The sequence below is a fragment of the Heloderma suspectum genome, chromosome 10, assembly GCF_057233095.1.
Source record: "Heloderma suspectum isolate Gila_16-S chromosome 10, 16-S_ref, whole genome shotgun sequence".
NCBI classification, from domain to species: domain Eukaryota; kingdom Metazoa; phylum Chordata; class Lepidosauria; order Squamata; family Helodermatidae; genus Heloderma; species Heloderma suspectum.
In genome coordinates, this window is record NC_139467.1 from 17,875,524 (window position 1) to 17,896,547 (window position 21,024).

At 49.4% G+C, this 21,024-nt stretch overlaps 1 protein-coding gene across 1 annotated transcript; it reads left to right on the top strand.

Moving 5' to 3' along the window:
- The first annotated feature begins 209 nt into the window (after nucleotides 1-209).
- LOC146337845 (free fatty acid receptor 2-like) lies at nucleotides 210-20,275 on the top strand. Its single transcript, XM_084814369.1, has 2 exons — nucleotides 210-293; nucleotides 18,975-20,275. Exon 2 carries the CDS (start codon nucleotides 18,986-18,988, stop codon nucleotides 20,012-20,014), a length of 1,029 nt encoding a protein of 342 aa, XP_084670495.1. The 5' UTR covers nucleotides 210-293; nucleotides 18,975-18,985; the 3' UTR covers nucleotides 20,015-20,275.
- The last annotated feature ends 749 nt before the right edge of the window (nucleotides 20,276-21,024 follow it).

The window sequence follows — 21,024 nt, forward strand, 5'->3', positions numbered from 1 at the left end:
GCTTTTTCACCTTACAAATGATTTCCAGGTAACTGGCCACTGGTAATATACTTTGTTTCCTATATCTATTTTAAGGGGTAGATTGGTCTACCCACTTCCTCCAAAATACAACAGAAGAATGCTACTTTTCCTGTACTCAACAGATATTTCAGTTTTCTTGCACTGCATGCAAATATGCTTATCGGCTTGAATTTTGGAAGATTGGCTTCAGAGTGGTTGCAGGATCATCTTTCAAAGTTGTACTTCTTCCCCTTCTTGACATCAGGCAGAGCGGTTCACCTACTAGAAAACAAGTAAGATTAAATAATGCTATCAGAATTGATATGCCTTTAAAAAAATTAACAAAATGCATATTGTAAACAAAAGAGACACAATTTTTAAAGTCATCCATGGAACCTAACAGGAGTTCATCGCACTTCCTAACAGCAGGAAATGGCTAAATCACAGAGAAGAAATTGGGTGGAATGTATTACTTTTCTGAAAGGTGCTGTCAAAGGCAATAAGAATGTAAGAATAGCTCAATGAAGATGTCAACCCAGGGTGTGGCTGCTGTAAAAAAAAAAAAAAAAAGCAAACTCCATGTTAGGCATAATTAGAAAAGGCATTGAGAATAAAATTGCTGATATCGTACTGTGCTTATACAAATCTATGGTGTGACCACACTTGGAATACTGTGTACAGTTCTGGGCACCACACCTAAAAAAAGATATCATAGAGCTGGAAAAGGTGCAGAAAAGGGCAACTAAAATGATCAAGGGGCTGGAGCATCTCCCGTATGACAGAAGGTTACAACAGCTGGGATTGTTTAGCTTGCGGGGGGGGGGGGGAGGGCAAGGGAAGACATGATAGAGGTCTACAAAATTATGCATGCTGTGGAGAATGTGGATAGGGAGACATTTTTCTCCCTCTCTCAAAATACTAGAACCTATGAAGCTGATTGGACAGAAAAAAGGAAGTACTTCTTCACAGTGTGCATAGTTAAACTATGGAATGAACTACCACAGAATGTAGTGATGGCCACCCATTTGGATGGCTTTAAAATGGGGTTAGACAAATTCCTGGAGGAAAAGGCTATCAATGGCTATTAGTCTTGATGGCGGTGTGCTACCTCCAGTACCAGAGGCAGTGATCCTATGTACATCAGTTGCTGGGGAACATGGGTTGGAGGGTGCTGTTGCACTCATAGCCTGCTTGTGGGTTCCTGTTCGATAGCCACTGTGTGAACAGAATGCTGGACTAGATGGATCCTTGGAATGATCCAGCATGGCTCTTCTAGAAACAAACCCAAGGGTCATCTCATCCAGGGGTGTTGAACCTCAGGCCTGGGGGCCAACTCCAGCCATCCTGAAGTCCAAATCTGGCCCAGTGGGGTTCCCCAGATGGCCATGCCTCTTTCCTCCAGCCTGAGCTTCTTTCCTCCTGATCACCAGTTGTTTGGTGGTTTCCTGGCATTTGGAGGAGTTTTCCCCCATTCTAAATGGTTGAAATGCCTCTCCTAAGGCTTAGGTACTGGCAGTAAAACTGGTATTTGGGGTATTTTGGCCTGCTCCATCCACCTTCGAAGTGCCTCATTTTGCCTTCGGCCCTGGCCACCACTGGAAAGTGGCCTCCGAGAGCTTCTCCAAAACAGAATTTGGCCCTTGGGCTGAAAGAGTTTCAAATCACCTGATCTAATCCAGCATTCTATTTCTCACGGCGGCCAATTAGATGCCCCGGGAAGGCCACAAGCAGGTCGTGTGGGTAGAGCCCTCTCCCATGGGGTTTACCCCCCAGCAATTGGTATGCAAAGTCATACTGCCCATGATCCTGGAGCTATTATATAATATAGCCATCATGCCTAGTAGTCATTGGTAGCCTTGTCTCCGTGATTTTGTCTAATTCCCTTTTAAAACCATCTATGTTACTTTCCTATCATTCAAGGTAGAGCTCAAAGGAAATCCTGCACACATCTGGAATACAACAATGTTTCAAACTCAGACCCAAACAATGAGAATACCAACATTTTTTCAAATGTTTGGTTTTGATGTTCACCTGTGAGATGTGCTTGGAAAGAAACAGCTTAAAATCTAACCCTTCTTTGTGGATTTTAAGGCACTGGGTTTAAGTAAGCTTATACATTCCAGCAGGCTGCAGCAGAGGGACATGAGATGGGGAGGAGCCAGTGGAGGCTGGTGGCTCGAATTTCAGTGAGGCTGTGGATCCACTCTGGGTTTCAGCCAGAGCTGTAAAGGAGCTATCCAAGGTACTGAACCCATTTTGGGGATTGGGTTCAGTGCCTTGGCTAGCTGCTTTACAATTCTGGCTGGTTCTCCATTCCACCAGTTCTGCTAAAAGATCATCTCCATCAGCCTCCTCCCTCAACCATCACCCCACCAGCAGCCATTCCAGCAGGCTGTAGCAGGGGATGATCAGAAGGGAAGCAGGAGCATTCCACCAGCCCTGCCTAAAGACCATTTGTTTTTGTTTTTTCCTCTTCCCTCCCCATCCCTTTTTCCTTTTGTGTCATGCCTTTTTTAGATGGTAAGTCTCCAAACAAGGACTGTCCTCCTTCTATTGCTTGTTTCTAATCTGCCCCAGAACCTTTTTGGCTGAGAAGTGGAATAGTAATAATATAATGATGACAACAAAAACAACAACGACAATAATGACGATTCACTACAAAATTGAACAAAATAGAGAATGATGTAAATAATTGAATTGAAATGACATAAATATGAATCTGTACCCTTAAATTACCAATCCGTATGTTGCATCAGCATTACGATCCAGAACTAGTGGTAACTGATTAGAACTATACCTGGCCACAATAATTTCTGACATCCATAGTAGAGATTGAAAGTGAAATACGTAACAGGGAAACCCAGGTCCAGATTTTCATTCATCCATAAAAGTCACTGGATGATGTGGGTCATCTATCAGCCAAACCAGGTTCACAGAGTTAAGTGAAGATAAATGGGGGGCAGGGCTTTATGAGGAAGGAGGACCAAACCAGGACTTTCAGGAAAATGGGAAGGGGTGGGGCTGAAAGAGAGGTCCAAAGGGCAGCCCAAGGATAATCTGTGGTCCAAAGTCCCGCTAGACCTGAAGCCAGACCTGCAAGCATATGACCACCTGAAGCAAGGAGGGGGTGGGGGGTGGGGGCTCTAAGACCATTTTGTCTGGAGCCTAACATTATCTGACTGCACCAGTTTCTCCACTCTGGGAAAATGCAAAAAGACTGCTCTCTGCATTTATCGCCCTAGAACAAACATAACAGTGCCTGGGCAAGGACTGCCTCTGTTGCCCCACCCTCCATGATCAGTTTTCCAGAGCCACCCAGAAGGTTAATGGGGCTTGGTGCAGGCACAACGTCCATCAAGAACCACATTGCTCAAAACCTTGATCTCTTGGCCACTGTGCTTCAGTTTGCACAGGCTGAAGTTCGAAAAGCCACATTCCGAGCAGCGGCGGTGCACTATCCTACACAGCAGAACTATCATAGGTTTCACTAATAATTAGGGATGGTGGGGGAATCCCAAAAGGGGGTGGAGTCCAATGGACCACACACACCCCAATCTGGCCTCCTGGACCTGCCAAGCCCTGGGGCACTGACGGACCTGGCCGTGGAGCTGGCCGTGCCAGGACCCGTCCTGCCTCCTCCAGCTCTCAAGGAAGCCCTTGACAGCTGGTGTGGGGAGGAAGGGCCTCAGCAGCACGTCACTGCTCTCACCCTGCCTCCTCGAGTGGACCCATCCTGCCCTGACCAGCTTTCAAGGAAGCCCTTGATAGCCAGGGCAAGGAGGAAGGCAGGCAGGGTGAGAGTAATGGGGGCTGGCCACGCCGGGACCCGTCCCACCTCAAGGGCTTCCTTGACAGCCAGTGTGGGGAAGAAGGGCCTCAGCGGCACCCCAGTGCTCTCACCCTGGCCTCCTCAAGAGGAGGCCAGGGCAAGAGCACTGGGGACTGGCTGTGCTGAGGACTTGGCAGTCAAGCCCTTGTGCTTGACTGCCAAAGTCCTTGGAGAGGGGAGGAGGGGCAGCTCAGGTAGCTCGGCAGGCAAGTGGGGCGAGCAGACAGGCTCGGCAAGTGGGTCCTGGCTGCTCGAGCTGGGCGGGGGGCAGCTTGTCGAGCTCCCCTGCAGTCCGGATGGAGATGGGTTGATACATCCCTACTTATAATATTTATTTGTTTTGTAGCATTTCCTATCTTTTGGTAAGCATTTTTATTTTATTTTATAATATCCATTTTTTAATATTTAAACATAATAAATAAAATTTATAGATAAAAAGGTACCCAGCCAACTTCTTACAGCTCACTGCTTTAATGTATTATTATGTAGATAGCACTTATATTGTTTTGTTTTCGGTATTTGAAGTGCTAAGTGCTCGGTAATGTTGCCTCAAGGTAAAGCTTTCTGCCTATTTTCACCTAGCGTAAATGACGTCAAAGTGGGAACTGGAAAAAAAAATGCTTTAAAGCTAATTGAAGAACAATCATTTTTGTAGTTAGTACCGAAATATCCCATAGGACCTTGAAAGAAAGGTGCAGACACCTGCTTTTTGCCACCCTAGTTCACTGCAGACAGTACATTTAAAAAAATACAGCTGCTCAGCTCAGCTTGGTGCCCCCTTCAGCTCAGCTTGCCCCCACTGCCACCCCCAGCTCAACACCCCGGGTGAGTACCTAGCTCACCCACCCCTTAGGCCTGGCCCTGGATCAAGCTGTTGTTGTTAAAAGTAGAAATGGCTAGGGATGTACGAAAGTCACTTACCTTTTCGCAGGGGTGCTTCGCGGTGGGGGGGAGGCGCTTCGCTTCTCCCACCGAAGTTCAGGCGAGGGGGGGGAGGCGTCCCGCCTCGCCCGGCTGAAATTCAGGCTGGGGGGGGAGGCGCCCCGCCTCGCCCGGCCGAAATTCAGGCCAGGGAGAAGCGCCCCATCTCCCCGGCCCGGACGCGAAACAAAAAGTAAAAAAAACAAAACAAAACCCGTGATAGGCTACGTAACGATTTACGTAGCCTATCACGGCTAGATTTCCATAGCCTATCACGGCTAGATTTCCAAAGTCAGCCATGATAGGCTACGTAAATCGTCACGTAGCCTATCACGGTTGACTTTGAAAAAGAAAAAAAAAGCGCATACGCAAATGGCGGTGCCCTATGGGCGCCACCATTTACGTTCCTTATTTGGTCCCGGTAGTCTACGTAAAGATTTACGTAGACTACAGCGTAGTCTATGTAAATCTTTATGTAGACTACCAGGACCAAATAAGGAACGCAAATGGCGGCGCCCATAGGGCACCGCCATTTGCGTACGCGCTTTTTTTTTTTTCAAAGTCACCCGTGATAGGCTACGTGACGATTTACGTAGCCTATCACGGCTGACTTTGGAAATCTAGCCGTGATAGGCTACGTTAATCGTTACGTAGCCTATCATGGGGTTGTTGGTTTTTTTACACTTTATAATGGTGGCGGCGGCAGCCGGTCAGAAGACCGGCTGCCGCCCCCACCCCTGACGAAAGGCCGACGAACCGCCGCCGGGACCCGCTGCCGGGAGGGACATTCGCCAAAGGTAAGTCCCATCCCGGGGGGGCGGGGGGGTGGAGAATTTCACCGCCGATTTCGGGGGGCCGAATGCATTGGCGCTCGGCCCCCCGAAGATTCGGGGAGAAATTCTCCGCCATCCCTAGAAATGGCATCTCAAAATTCCCCACCGTATTTATCGGCAGAGAAATGGGGGGTGACAATTTTATTGAATTTCTCCAGCAGGGAGGAGGAATTCTCCAACAGTTTCTCAGAGATGGGGCTCACCACTAGCAGAAGCACAGCTTCTTCCTTTTTGTCCTATACTTGTTTGTCTCCGATTACAATTGGTAGAAATATGTATGTACAACTGAATATGTACTTATTGATTTTTACTGTGTGGCTTTTATCTTGCACTCCAAGTTGAGAGGATTCCAGGCCTTTCTTCTGAGTCAGTCAGCAACTCTATTATCTATTATCACATTTATATCCCACATTTTCCCCTCTTGCAAGGAACCCAAGGCGGCTACAAGTTGCCCCTACTCTCTATTTTATCTTCACAACAACCCTGTGTGATAGGTTAGGCTGAGAGTCAATGACTGACCCAAAGTCACCCAGTGAGCTTCATGGCCAAGTGGGGACTAGAACCCGGATCTCCCAAGTCCCAGTCCACCACTCTAACCAATATACCACACAGTCTCTCAGCCCTCCCCTGGCATACTTCATAGAATCATAGAATAGTAGGGTTGGAAGGGGCCTACAAGGCCATCGAGTCCAATATCATTGCATGGGATATTGGATGTGGGGTACACACTGTGTTACACAAAAGTTTGTCCACAATTACTGATCATTGCAGAAGCTCTGATAAATTTCCCAGAAAACCCCAGGGTCTCTAGACTGCGGTTCACTAGACCACAGCTTCACATCCTTTTTGCTACTTAGTCCCTGTATGTACCATACAGAAGCTGCAGTGTTCTTACATTGTTCAGGCCGGGGGGGGGGGAGGCTTCCCGCCTCGCCCAGCCGAAATTCAGGCCGGGGAGGAGGCGCCTCGCCTCGCCCGGCCGCGAACGCGAAAGTTAAAAAATAAACGCCCCCGTGATAGGCTACGTGACGATTAACGTAGCCTATCATGGCTAGATCTGCAAAGTCAGCCATGATAGGCTACGTTAATCGTCACATAGCCTATCACGGGGGACTTTAAAAAAAAAAAAAGCGCGTACGCAAATGGCGGCCCTCATAGGGAGCCGCCATTTGCGTTCCTTATTTGGTTGCTGTAGTCTACGTAAAGATTTACGTAGACTACAGAGAAAATAAGGGCAACGCAAATAGCGTTGCCCTTATTTTCTCCGTAGTCTACGTAAATCTTTACGTAGACTACAGCGACCAAATAAGGAACGCGAATGGCGGCTCCCTATGGGGGCCGCCATTAGCCATACGCGCTTTTTTTTTTTTTAAAGTCACCCGTGATAGGCTACGTGACGATTTACATAGCCTATCACGGCTGACTTTGCAAATCTAGCCATGATAGGCTACGTAAATAGTCATGTAGCCTATCACCGGGGCATTTTTTTTTTTTTACTTTTATTGGAATGGCGGCGGCGGCAGCAGGTCGAAAGACCGGCTGCCGCCTCTGCCCCTGTCGAAGACCTGCCGAACCGCCGCCGGGACCCACCGCCGGGAGGGACATTCAGGAAAGGTAAGTCCCATCCCGGGGGGGGGGGGGCGGGGGGGCGGAGAATTTCTTTATTTTATTTCTTTCTTTATTAAATTTATTAATCGCCCATCTGACTGGTCACCCAGCCACTCTGGGCGATGTACAAGCCACCATAAAACAATTTAAAACAATAAAATTTTACCATGATTTTTTTTAAAAAAATACCCTAACCCACCCCAAATGCCTGCCTGAACAACCACGTTTTTAATGCACGACGGAAGCTCATTAAAGAGGGGGCATGATGGAGTTCCCTTGGGAGGGAGTTCCACAGAGTGGGGGCCACCACAGAAAAGGCCCTCTCCCTCGTCCCCACCAGTCTAGCTGTCCTGGCTGATGGGACAGAGAGAAGGCCATCCGAGGCTGATCTTGTTAAGCGGCCTGTCTGGTGTTGCTGGAGGCGCTCCTTAAGATAGGACAGGCTGGAACCATATAGGGTTTTAAAGGTCAAAACCAACACCTTGAATTTGGCCCGGAAAACAACTGGTAACCAGTGCAACTCCTTCAGCACTGGAGTGATGTGATCATGCTGGCGGCTGCCTTTAATCAGGCGAGCCGCCACGTTCTGTACCAGCTGCAGCTTCCGAACCGTCTTCAAGGGTAACCCCATGTAGAGCGCATTACAGTAGTCTAGATGAGAGGAGACCAGGGCATGTACTACCGATGGGAGCAGATGGTAGGGAAGGAAGGGGTGCAGCCGCCATATCAGATGGAGTTGATACAGCGCTGTCTGGCTCACAGCTGACACCTGAGCTTCCATGGACAGCTGGGAGTCCAAAATGACCCCCAGGCTGCGGACCTGGTCTTTCAAGGGTAGCCGTACCCCATTCAACACCAGGTCAACATCCCCCAGCCTCCTCTTGTCTCCCACCAAAAGTACCTCGGTCTTGTCAGGGTTCAGCTTCAGCTTATTCCTCCCCATCCAGCCACTCACCGTCTCCAGACATTTGGACAGGGATTCTACGGCCAACCTTGGTGAAGATTTGAATGAGAGGGAGAGCTGCGTGTCATCCACATATTGATGACACTGCACCCCAAACCTCCTGATAATAGCCCCCAGTGGCTTCACATAGATGTTAAATAGCATCGGGGAGAGGATGGAACCCTGTGGCACCCCACAAGTAAGTGGCCACGGGTCCAAAACCTCCTCTCCCAGTGCTACCCTCTGGTACCTGCCGGAGAGGAAGGACCGGAACCACCGCAATACAGTGTCTCCAATGCCCAACCCCTCCAGGAGGTCCAGGAGGATACCGTGGTCAACGGTATCAAAAGCCGCTGAGAGGTCGAGGAGAACAAGGAAGGAGCATTCACCCCTATCCAGAGCCCTCCTCATATCATCCACCAAGGCGACCAAGGCCGTTTCTGTCCCATGGCCAGGCCTGAAGCCCGACTGAAATGGGTCTAGATAATCAGTTTCTTCCAAGTGTGCCTTCAACTGCACTGCCACCACCCGCTCAATCACCTTGCCCCAAAATGGCAGATTTTAGACTGGGCGAAAGTTGTTCAGAACTTGAGGATCCAAGGAGGGCTTCTTTAAGAGCGGTCTTATCACTGCCTCCTTGAGGGCTGATGGCATCGCTCCCTCCTCAAGGGAGGCGTTCACCACCGCCTTGATCCCCTCACCCAGTCTCTCTCTGCAGCTCATAATGAGCCAAGATGGGCAAGGATCAAGTAAGCAGGTGGTCGGCCTTACAGATGAAAGCACCTTGTCCACTTCATCAGGAGGAAGAAGCTGGAACCGATCCCACAAAACTGGTTTGCCACAGGCCGCCTCTTGCTCACTAACTGTATCCACAGTGTGCAGAGTAACTCACCTAATCTGATCAATTTTATCTGCAAAGTGCCTTGCCAAAGCCTCACAGGAGGCCTTAGAATGCTCGAGTGGTTCCGGAGCCACAGGACCAACCAGGCTCCGGACCACTTGGAACAGCCTCCTTGGGCAGCACTCTGCAGACGGGGGGCCGAGTGCCGACGTATTCGGCCCCCCGAAGTTTCGGGGAGACATTCTCCCCCATCCCTAGTATCCTTTAAAAAGAATGCATACAGTAAACGTAAGAGTCATAATGAAGTTCATGAATGCAACCTAATGTGAATTAATTGATATTTCTAAGAGCAGGAAAGTGTTAAAAAAAAAAAAACTGTGCAGAAGTTGTGGGACAGAATTCATTCCTTTTCTGAATGATGCTGTCAAAGGAATTAAGGCTGCAATCCTATGCATGTTTAAACAGAAAAAAGTCCTACAACTCACAGCATTTCCCAGACAGCCATGATGGCTGGGGAGTGCTCGGAGTTGTAGGATGTTTTTCTGTCTAAACATGCATAGGATTGTGCCATAAGAATTGGTGCTGTACTGTACCAGGACCCCACCTTGCTGTACCAAGACCCCACCTTTCTGTACCAAGACCCCACCGTACCAGTCGTCTTCTGCCTCTTTCATTGGGATGTTGAGAATCTTGGAGAAATTTCTCAGGGTGCCGGGCTCCAGTGCTTACCTTACTGTAAGGAGGTGGCCAAGGGGTTTGCATACTCTTTTCTTTTACCATTTCCCCTCATTCTGGCCTTGCAGACTCTCCAGCTGCTTGAGCTTCTTGGAAAGCCCCTGAGAAGACTTAATCAGGACATTCTTAAGGACATCTGTCATTTCCAAATCCAGCCCTTTTGTGGCCCGATGGACCCCCATTGCTCGGACGGCTTGACTCGCATTCATGGGCTGACCTGAGGGCTTTTCTTTTTCTGGAATCTGAGAACTTGGGGGGGAGGGGAGGTTTAATTGGCATATCTGCAAACTGTGGCTATAATTTGCATAATTTGTGGCTATAATTTGCACATAAATGCTGATTTAAGGAACCCCCCTTCAGAAAATCTATGAGCTGGCCCAACTCTATCTGCATCGAGTCAGGCCAGCTCACAGGTAAGCGAGCCCAAGTCCAGGGGGCCGAGCTAGCTGATGAAAGCTTGGCAAACTTCACCCTCTCAACTGATTCCTCCACCATCCCTAGGCATTCCCCCTGGGGGCGTTTCAATCCTGCTGCCCACTGAGTGCCTGAAAGCTGAGCGAGGAGTTGTTCTTTTTTTTTCTCTTCCTGTTGTTGTTAAAAGGACTTTTAATAACAACAAAACCAAACCAAAAACACCTATCTCAGCTTTGAGTAGGGGTGGACGAAAGTCACTTACCTGTCCTTGAAGGACGTTAGTGGTGGGGGGGAGGCGCTTCGCTGGTCCCCCTGCGAAGTTCAGGCCGGGGGGGAGGCTTCCCGCCTTGCCCCGGCCGAAATTCAGGCCGGGGGGGAGGCTTCCCGCCTCTCCCCGGCCGAAATTCAGGCCGGGGAGGAGGCTTCCCGCCTCGCCCGGCCGCGAACGCGAAAGTTAAAAAAAAAAAAAAAACGCCCCCTGATAGGCTACGTGACGATTCACGTAGCCTATCATGGCTAGATCTGCAAAGTCAGCCGTGATAGGCTACGTCAATCGTCACGTAGCCTATCACGGGTGACTTTAAAAAAAAAAAAAGCGCGTACGCAAATGGCGGCCCTCATAGGGAGCCGCCATTTGCGTTCCTTATTTGGTTGCTGTAGTCTACGTAAAGATTTACGTAGACTACGGCGAAAATAAGGGCAACGCAAATAGCGTTGCCCTTATTTTCTCCGTAGTCTACGTAAATCTTTATGTAGACTACAGCGACCAAATAAGGAACGCGAATGGCGGCTCCCTATGGGGGCCGCCATTAGCCATACGCGCTTTTTTTTTTTTAAAGTCACCCGTGATAGGCTACGTGACGATTTACATAGCCTATCACGGCTGACTTTGCAAATCTAGCCATGATAGGCTACGTAAATAGTCATGTAGCCTATCACCGGGGCATTTTTTTTTTTTACTTTTATTGGAATGGCAGCGGCGGCAGCCGGTCGAAAGACCGGCTGCCGCCTCTGCCCCTGTCGAAGACCTGCCGAACCGCCGCCGGGACCCACCGCCGGGAGGGACATTCGGGAAAGGTAAGTCCCATCCCGAGGGGGGGCGGGGGGGCGGAGAATTTCTTTATTTTATTTATTTATTTATTAAATTTATTAATCGCCCATCTGACTGGTCACCCAGCCACTCTGGGCGATGTACAAGCCACCATAAAACAATTTAAAACAATAAAATTTTACCATGATTTTTTTTAAAAAAATACCCTAACCCACCCCAAATGCCTGCCTGAACAACCACGTTTTTAATGCACGACGGAAGCTCATTAAAGAGGGGGCATGATGGAGTTCCCTTGGGAGGGAGTTCCACAGAGTGGGGGCCACCACAGAAAAGGCCCTCTCCCTCGTCCCCACCAGTCTAGCTGTCCTGGCTGATGGGACAGAGAGAAGGCCATCCGAGGCTGATCTTGTTAAGCGGCCTGTCTGGTGTTGCTGGAGGCGCTCCTTAAGATAGGATGGGCTGGAACCATTCGCGTTCCTTATTTAGTCGCCGTAGTCTACGTAAATCTTTACGTAGACTACAGTGACCAAATAAGGAAGGGGAATGGCGGCTCCCTATGGGGGCCGCCATTATCTGTACACACTTTTTTTTTTAAAGTCATCCGTGATAGGCTACGTGATTCGTCACGTAGCCTATCAGGGGGCGTTTTTTTTTTTTTTTTCTTTCATTGCAATGGCGGCGGCAGCAGCCGGTCGAAAGACCGGCTGCCACTCCCGCCTTGCTTGAACACCCGCCGAACCGCCGGCCGGACCAGCCACTGGGAGGGACATTCGGTGAAGGTAAGTCCCGTCCCGGGGGGGTGTGCGGGGGCAGGGGGTGTGTGGAGGATTTCTCCCCGGAACTTGTTTGGGGGGCCGAACACATTGGCGCTCGGCCCCCCGAAGTTTCGGGGAGAAATTCTCCGCCAACCCTAGCTTTCAGGCACTCTGTAGGCTGCAGCAAAGGGAAGCAGCAAGGGAGGAAGTCCTGGTAAGTCCTCTTGGGGGGTTTCCAAGAAGCTCAAGCATCCAGAGGGGCTGCAAGGACAGAATGGGGGGAAATGGTAAAAGAAAGAGCACGCAAACCCCTTGGCCACCTTCTTACAGTTAGACAAGCACTGAAGCCCTGCACCCTGAGAAATTTCTACGATATTCTCACCCCTTCCCACAATTTTCAGGTGCAATTTTTTTTTGCCCCTCCCACAATAATGAATGGACAAAACTCAATAGATCAAAAAATTCAGCACAGTACTATTAAGAATATAAAAGAGAGCCCTGCTGGATCAGACCAAAGGTTTATCTAGTCTAGCATCCTGTTTCCCACAGTGGCCAGTTCGATGCCTCAAGGAAGCCTTGAAGCAAGGAGGAGGGGAGTAGCTCTCTCCTGCTCATGCTTCCCCAGGAATTGGATTTCAGAGGCATATGTTTTGCCAAGAGGCAAATATTCTTTTGGGGATTCAGAAGCAATACGCACACAGGTGGATAGAAGTCAAGATTTTATTAAGGAGATCCAATTCTGTATCATTTTATTTTATTAAAACAATACAGAGTACCATACAAGACCGGTACTAAGCAAGATAGCTCACTTCCCCTTTCAGGTGTCGGGAGCTCCAGGTGAATGACAACAGACAGACCCCTGTCAAACAGCCAGCCCACCGCACAGTAGGGATGTACGAAAGTCTCTTACCTGTATCAAAATTTGATTCGCGGTGGGGGGGAGGTGCTCCATCCCACCCACCCCCCGAAATTCTGTCCGGGGGGGGGAGGCGCTCTGTCCCTCCACCCCTGAATCCTGGCCAGCCGGGCCGCAAATGGCAGCGGCCGTAGCCGCCGCCGTTTGCGTCCCTGCAGTCAGCCATGATAGGCTACGTAAATGTTTACATAGCCTATCACGGCTGAGTGGGAAAAAAAATGCGCGTACGCAAATGGCGGCGCCCATGGGCACCACCACTTGCATTCCTTATTTTGGCATGTCTAGTCTACGTAAACATTTACGTAGACTACAGCGAAAATAAGGGGAACGTAAATAGCGTAGCGTCCATTTGCGTACGCGCAGGGTTTTTTTTTACTCAGCCATGATAGGCTACGTAAACATTTACGTAGCCTATCACGGTATTTTTTTAAAAATCTAGCCGTGATAGGCCTATCACTTTCTTTTTTTTACTGGAAATGGCGGCGGCGGCAGCTGGTCGGAAGATCGGCCTCCGCAGCCGCCGCCGCTGAACCGCAGCCGCAGCTGCCAGGAGGATCCGCCCAAGGTAAGTCCCGTCCCAGGGGGGCGGGAGGGCAGACCATTTCGCCACCAATTTCAGGGGGCCGAATGCACTGGCATTCGGCCTCCCCGAGATTCGTGGCAAAATTCTCTGACATCCCTACCGTACAGCACCTCCATGGTCCAGTTCTGCATCGAAGCTCAAACTGAGTGATGCTCTGGGGGGACTTATAATATACCTGAATTCCCCCATGGCTCTGTGCTGTCTTTCACAGCCCCCTAATCCATCACACCTGTTGTGCTGGCTTCATCATGTTTAGGCATCTTCATCATGTTTAGGCATCTTTAGGCATCTTCATCATGTTTAGGCATCTTTTCATCTTACTAGGGGTGTACGAAACCCCGCTTACCTGGCTCCGCTGGTCCGCGAGTGTGGGGAGGCGATCCATTCCTCCCCCTGGAATCCTCAATGGGGGGGCGATCCGGACCTCCCCCCCCCCCGGAATCCTGCTGAGCCGGCTCCACTTCTCAGCCAGTCCGCAGAGCCGCCGGCCGGGCCGATCTGCAGCAGAGCCTCCACCTGCTGCCGGGCTGCTGCGGACGCAAATGGCGTCCCACATAGTAAATATTTATGTAGCCTGTCACGGCTAAAGCAGTGGAGGCCCCCGCTGCGAATATTTACGTAGCCTATCACAGGCTAGCATAGATGCAAATGGCGGCCACTACGACGGCTGCCATTTGCGGCCGCAGCAGCCAGGCAGGAGCCGGAGCCGCCGCCGCCGCATCCACCACCAGGCAGGTCCATCCCAGGGGGATTCTGCGGGGGGGAGGCCGTTCCGCCACGGACTCCAGGGGGCCGGTTTCTAAAGAATCCGGCCTCACTGGAGTCCATGGTGGAATTCTCTGACATCCTTACATCTTACCCCAAAGATAAGCTAAATTAGCAGGTGGACCTCAGCCACAGAGACCATCCCTGCCTTCCAAGTCTGTCCTGCCTTGTTTGAAGAGCAAGGCATCAGGCCAAGAAGCTACATGGTTCTTAAAGAGGCCTGAGAGACCTGTTTTTTAAGGTCTCAAGGGAGGTTCAGGCATAAAAGAAGCAGTTCTAGCCTGTCACATGATCTCCTCGATATACAAAGGCCTTTGGGGGAATTTCCTCTACAGCATACTGCCCCTGATTCTGGAGATAGTAGATATAGCAAGGGATGTCTAAATCCCTTACCTTGCCATCCACGGGGGGTCCACTGGGGGGGGGGAGGCAATCCCTTCCTCCCCCCACAATCCTCGCCGGCCGGATCTGCTCCACAGCAATTTTGCGCAGCCGCCAGCCGGCTCTGCTCTGAAGCCCCCGCGATACGTAAAGACTTATGTGGCCTCTCATGTCAAAGAGCAGGGATGCTCCATGGACTTCAGGGGGCCGGAGTCAATAGAATCCGGCCTCATTGGGGTCTGTGGAGGATTTCTCCAACATCCCTAGATATAGCCATCAGGACTAGTTGCCATTGCCATGGGAAGGGCCATAGCTCAATGGTAGAGCACCTGCTTGGCATGCAGCATGCCCCAGGTTCAATTCCTGGTATCTCCAGGTAGGGCTGGAAAAACTCCTGCTTGAAAACTTTGGGCCCTAAAAATTCCCAGAACGTTGGCCTTCCTTTGCATCAGTTGCAGCAAAACTACCATATAGGTGCTGCTAAACTGTTGGGTTAATTTAAACACACACACACACACACACACCTCTACCTTATAACTCAAGGTATAACTAAACTATGGCTTACAGGAATAACTCCTGGGATCTACACTAAAGATAAAATATGTTCAAATGACAGACCCATAGCAGGGAGAGCTGGATCTTCATTCCCCCTTAAAGTTAGGGATGTATGGATTCCCCATAGTCCGTTCCGGTGGGGAATCCATTGGTGGAGAGGTGATCCATTCCTGCCCCCCCCCGGAATCCTCTGGAGGGGCCCTGCTCCACAAGGATTCTGGAGGGGGGAGCCCAGCTTGGGGGCTGCTTACGTTGCTGCCTGCTGGCCAGAGCCATTCACCTCCTCCCTGCTGATCATTTCTTTAAAAAAAAATGGTGATTGGCAGGATGTGCCCATAGACTTATATGCAAATAGAGCCATGAATCTTGCATATAAGTCTACGTGTCCGTAGGCTTATATGTAAAATTCATGGCTCTATTTTATGTAGAAGTCTATGGGCACATCCTGCCAATTGCCTTTTTTTTTTTTTAAGAAACGGTGATTGGCAGGGAGGAGGTGAACAGCTCTGTCCAGCAAGAAGCAGCCGGGTGCTGTTCCGCCTCCAATCCTCCTGGAGAGGAGGTAAGTGACTCCGATCTGCCGCGGATTCCTGAGGCCCGATTCTATTGAACCCATGGCGGATTTCTCCAACATCCCTACTTAAAGTTCACTGGATGATGGTGAATTATCTATCAGCCAAACGAGGATCACAGAGTTAGGTGCAGATAAACTGGGGTGGGGAGAGAGAGAGATGAGCATTTCAGTTCAGTTCACAAATCACTCAGAAATGCCTTGTTCACAATCCTGAAAGCGAACGAGCTAGGGATGGCAGAGAATTCTGCCACGGATTCCAGTGAGGCCGGATTCTTTATGGCCTCCTGCCCCAGTGCCCCCCCATGGAATCCCCCCGGGACGGAACTGGGGTGGATGCGGTGGCTCTGGCAGCGGCTGGTCTCCTGGCCAGCCACGGCCGCTCTGCTGCGGCCACCATTGGCATCCTCGCAGCTGTGATAGGCTATGTAAATACTTACATAGCCTATCATGGCTAACCCCCCCCCCAAAAAAAACAGCTTACGCAAATGGCGGTGGCAATGGTGGCCGCCATTTGCGTTCCCTATTTTTTGCTGTTTTATCCTACATAAATATTTACATGGGCTATTACAGCGAAAAAAAGGGGAACGCAAATAGCATAGTGGGAGCCATTTCCGTTCCTTTTTTTTTGCCATTATAGCCTACGTAAATATTTACATAGGCTATTACAGCGGGGGGGGGGGGAGGAATGCAAATAGCGCCCAATACGCTATTTGTGTTCCCTTTTTTTTCCATAATAGCCTATGCAAATATTTACGTAGGCTAGAATGGCGAAAAATAGGGAACGCAAATGGCGGCCGCCGTAGCCACCGCCATTTGCTTACGCTGGTTTTCATTTTTTTGTTTTTGGGCTTGGTGTGATAGGCTACGTAAATACTTACGTAGCCTATCATGGCAGCCTGGCTGGATGCAAATGGTGGCCACTATGGCGGCCGCCATTTGCATCCGCAGCAGCCCATCCGTGGCCAGAACTCCGGCTGCGGACAGCCCTGGCCAGCTGCTCTGCGGAGCCGGCCTTGCAGGATTCCAGGGGAGAGGACCAGATCGCCTCCCCCCCCAATCAAGGATTCCGGGGGGAGGGACAGAGCGCTTCCCCCCCCACCGCGAATCACATCCGCAAACAGGTAAGTCACTTTTGTACATCCCTAGAATGAGCACAGGAGTGCATTTTCTCTGAAAATGTTCACAAAATCCAAAACTTGTGTTCATGTTCTCAAAATGTCCAACTTTTCAAAATGTGCAACTTTTAAGTCATCCATGCTTTAGTCTATGGGGGAAATTTGTGTGGGAATTTTCCCCACAACTTTCACATTTGAGAGCTGTTCATTTTGCACACTTTTCCCATTTGCACAAAATGAACAGTGATCACAAATGTGAGCACCAATCAAGGATTGATGAGCAGCAAGTTGATGTTAAGGGAATCTTGGTGAGTGCAAACATCAGTCACTTGTTGCCTAACCCTAGGTCGGGGCAAGACTTCTATATATGAAGCATACTGTACATATCTGAAATTTCTATGTTCTTCAAAGAGGAAACCTTAGACAAACACAAATGAGTGGAAGAAATTCTCTGTCATGCTGGAGAAACCATTTCCGTCTATACCCCCTGGGTCTCTTCTGCCAGAGGACAGGGTGCTGCCAATCTGGTAGAACTGGCCAAGAAACTTGCATGTTTCTAGGGATGTACAAAACTCCCCTTACCTAGCACCACCGGTTCTGCTGGGGGGGGGTGCTCTGTCCCTCCCTCCAGAATCCTTGCCTGGGGGGGAGGCACTCTGCGCTTCCCCCCCGGAATCCTGGCCGGCCAGCTCTGCTCCGCGGGGATTCCGCAGAGCCGCTGGCTGGCTCCGCCAGCAGCCGGACATCCAACCACTGGCTAGCAGGGACGCAAATGGTGGCGGCCGTAGCCACCGCCATTTGCGTCCCTGTAGTCAGCCGAGATAGGCTACGTAAAGACTTACGTAGCCTATCATGTCTGGCTTTAAAAAAAAAACGAAACGTGTGTACGCAAATGGCAGCAGCTATGGCCGACGCCATTTGCATTCCTTATTTTTGGCTGTCTTAGTCTACGTAAATATTTACGTAGACTAAGACGGCGAAAATAAGGGGAATGCAAATAGCATCCGCTACGCTATTTGCGTTCCCCTTATTTTCGCCGTCTTAGTCTACGTAAATATTTACGTAGACTAAGACGGCCAAAAATAAGGAACGCAAATGGTGGTGGCCGTAGCCGCCGCCATTTGCGTACGCATTTTTTTTTTAAGCCAGTTGTGATAGGCTACGTAAGTCTTTACGTAGCCTATCACGTCTTGTAAAAAAAAAAAACCCGACAAGAGTGCAAATGGCAGCGGCGGCAGCCGGTCGGAAGACCAGCCGCCGCAGCTGCCGCTGCCTGGAAGATCCGCCCCAGGTAAGTCTCGTCCCGGGGGGGATCTGCGGGGAGGCAGGGGGGGCAGGCCATTCCACCACAGATTTCGGGGGGCCAAATGCACTGGCATTCGGCCTCACCGAGATCCGTGGCGGAAGTCTCTGCCATCCCTACATGTTTCACAAAACCAACAGCAGTACAGTATGGCTACAATTAGGATCTTTGCTCTGGGTACCAGAGTGCCCTAGTAAGGTACCCAGCAGGGAGGAACAGAGACAAGGCCTTTCCAGAAAAAATGTTTGTTTTTTAATTAAAGTAAAATGAAAGGCAATGTACGGATCAACTGTGGAAGGCTATCCCAGATGGAAGGAGGACAGCAGAGTTTGGAAAGGGAGTGGAGGAGGAGAATAAGTGGTGTTTCCAACCCATTGCAAGCCTTTATGCAGCTGAATCTTGGGGTTCAAAAAGCAAGCATCACAGAGTTTGAAGGTACTTTGGAGATCATCTAGTCCATCTCCCTGATCAATGCAGGTTCTGCATTACAGAGTGTGGCTGCAACATCTCTGACAGATGGCCAATCCAGGGCTTCCAGGAATGGATGTGGACCACTCCTGCAGGATGGGCAAAAGTCCTGAAAGTGGGAGCAGTGGGTGCCTAACTGAGAATTTTGTAAAGAGAGGAATATGAGTAATGTAGGCTCCAGCAGTCATATTTCCAAGAGAATAGCAACTCACGGAGAACACTCACAAAGGATAACAAACCATAAAGAACCAAACCAGTGGTTCACCACTGATAATGAGAATACTTCGATGTACTGTTGCATCAGGGAATCCCTAATGTTACATTGCCATACACTCCCTACTGATGGCATCTTTAATATCTTACCATCTCTCCATTCCCTTCCAGAGGCTGAGATAATGGCACATAAAAGTATCGTCCTTGCCATCTATCTCTTTGCCTTCCTGACTGGCCTCCCTTGCAACCTCCTGGCCTGCTATTCATTCCTGAGGAAGGTGCGCCAGAAGCCGGTTCCTATAGACATCCTCTTGCTCAACTTGACCATCTCTGACCTTTTTCTTCTGATCTTTCTGCCCTTCAAGATGCTGGAGGCTTCCTTAGACAACACTTGGCCTCTCCCCACCTTCCTTTGCCCTCTGGCCAACTTCTTTTTCTACAGCAGCATCTACCTCAGCACCCTCTTCCTCATGGGGGTCAGCGTGGAGCGCTACCTGTGCATTGCCTATCCTGTCAAGCACAAGTTAAACCACACGCCAACCTATGCCAAAGTGGCCAGTCTCTTCTTCTGGTTCCTGGCCTGTTCCCACTGTGCCAGCATCATCTATGCTGTTGAATACCAACATGGGAACCAGTGGAAGCATGAGGACAACTCCACCTGTTATGAAAAGTTCTCCGACAGCCAGCTCCGCATCCTCCTCCCTTTCCGACTGGAACTCTGCATTGTCCTCTTCTGCCTCCCGTTCATCATCACCCTTTTCTGCTACATCAATGTTATCCACATCCTGACCTCCCTGCCCAACATCAAGCCCCACAAGAAGCAACGGGCTGTGGGCCTGGCTGTGGCCACTATACTTAATTTTGTCATTGCCTTTGCTCCCTACAATATCTCCCACATTATGGGCTTCATTCAGAAAGAGAGCCCTTCCTGGAGAGTGGAGACTTTCTTCCTCACCTCCCTCAACACCACCATGGATCCCATCATCTTCTTCTTCTCTTCTGCCACCATCCGAAGAACCTTTGCCAACTGCTGGCTTGGCCTGTGCGGTAATCTCCAGGCCATTCTGTCATGGTGCCCTTGCTGCAGGGTTCCTGGAGACTATGATGAAGAAGCAGATGGCAGGTCTGTTTTAAATCTCCAGAGAGGACCAGAACTTGGTGGCTTCTCCACTATTTTGACCACCCAGCAAAGATCTGAGACATCAGAGTAGGGGTGCGGGAAAATGTATTCAGTTCACATTTTAATGTAAACTTGCTTGCTGTCTTACATTCAAACCTTTGAAATTTGCACTTTTCCAAATGTTGCGATGGAGTTATTCAATCAAAAGGTATGCACAAAAATGTGTATATGAGAGAAAATAATGTTCATATATCTATTATATTAACAAAACCACCTGCATAAAATGTGTATTTTAAGTTTTTTGTTGGTTTGTTTTTTAAAGCATGGAAAAATACACATCTTCAGAGAAATGTACCCCCAAATGCTCATGAATCTTCATGGAGATGTAATTTCTTTTCCAGAGTTTGGAACAATCGAAACTTAAGGCTGCAGAAATTCTCAACATTCAAGATGGTCTGAACTTAAGACCGGAATAATGAGAAATCGAGAGAAACCTAAGTCGATAGACACCAGAGTAGTGAGCGGTCTGAAAGAAGCGGGGAGCTGCAGACTGTAAAGCACAGCTGCAGGAAAAACTTTCAGATACAGTGTTCTAATGTCCCCAATGTTCTAATTTCCCCATACAAACTTTGAAATTGCAAATTCAAAATTTTGAAAGGGAAATGCTTTCAGTCTGTTTCAGAGCTTTAGGGCATTTCTACACCAGCCTAAAATCCTGCATTTAAAATGGGGCTTTCTGCTTCCATTTTAAATGCAGGATCACCACCAACTCCTTTTACTTGTGCTTCCTTCCCACCCCCCACCCCTTCTACCCGCATCTGAGCCTTCCGTTATCTTTCATTGATCTCGCACCTCTTCTTGCTGCTTTAACTCTTTTCACAGAGGAAACTGAAGCAGAACACAGTGGGGTAATTCGATAGCTCATTATCTGCGATCTATTTAAAAACAGAACAAAGGGCAGGAGGGTCGTGGCAGGGTCACAGTGTCATGTAAAGAGCCCGCAAACTTCTGTGAAGAAACCATCTCAATTGCAGGATAAAAGCTCCATGTGATGAAACCCTTAGTTTAGTTGGAATCCCCCTGTTTTGTTTTTCTACAGGT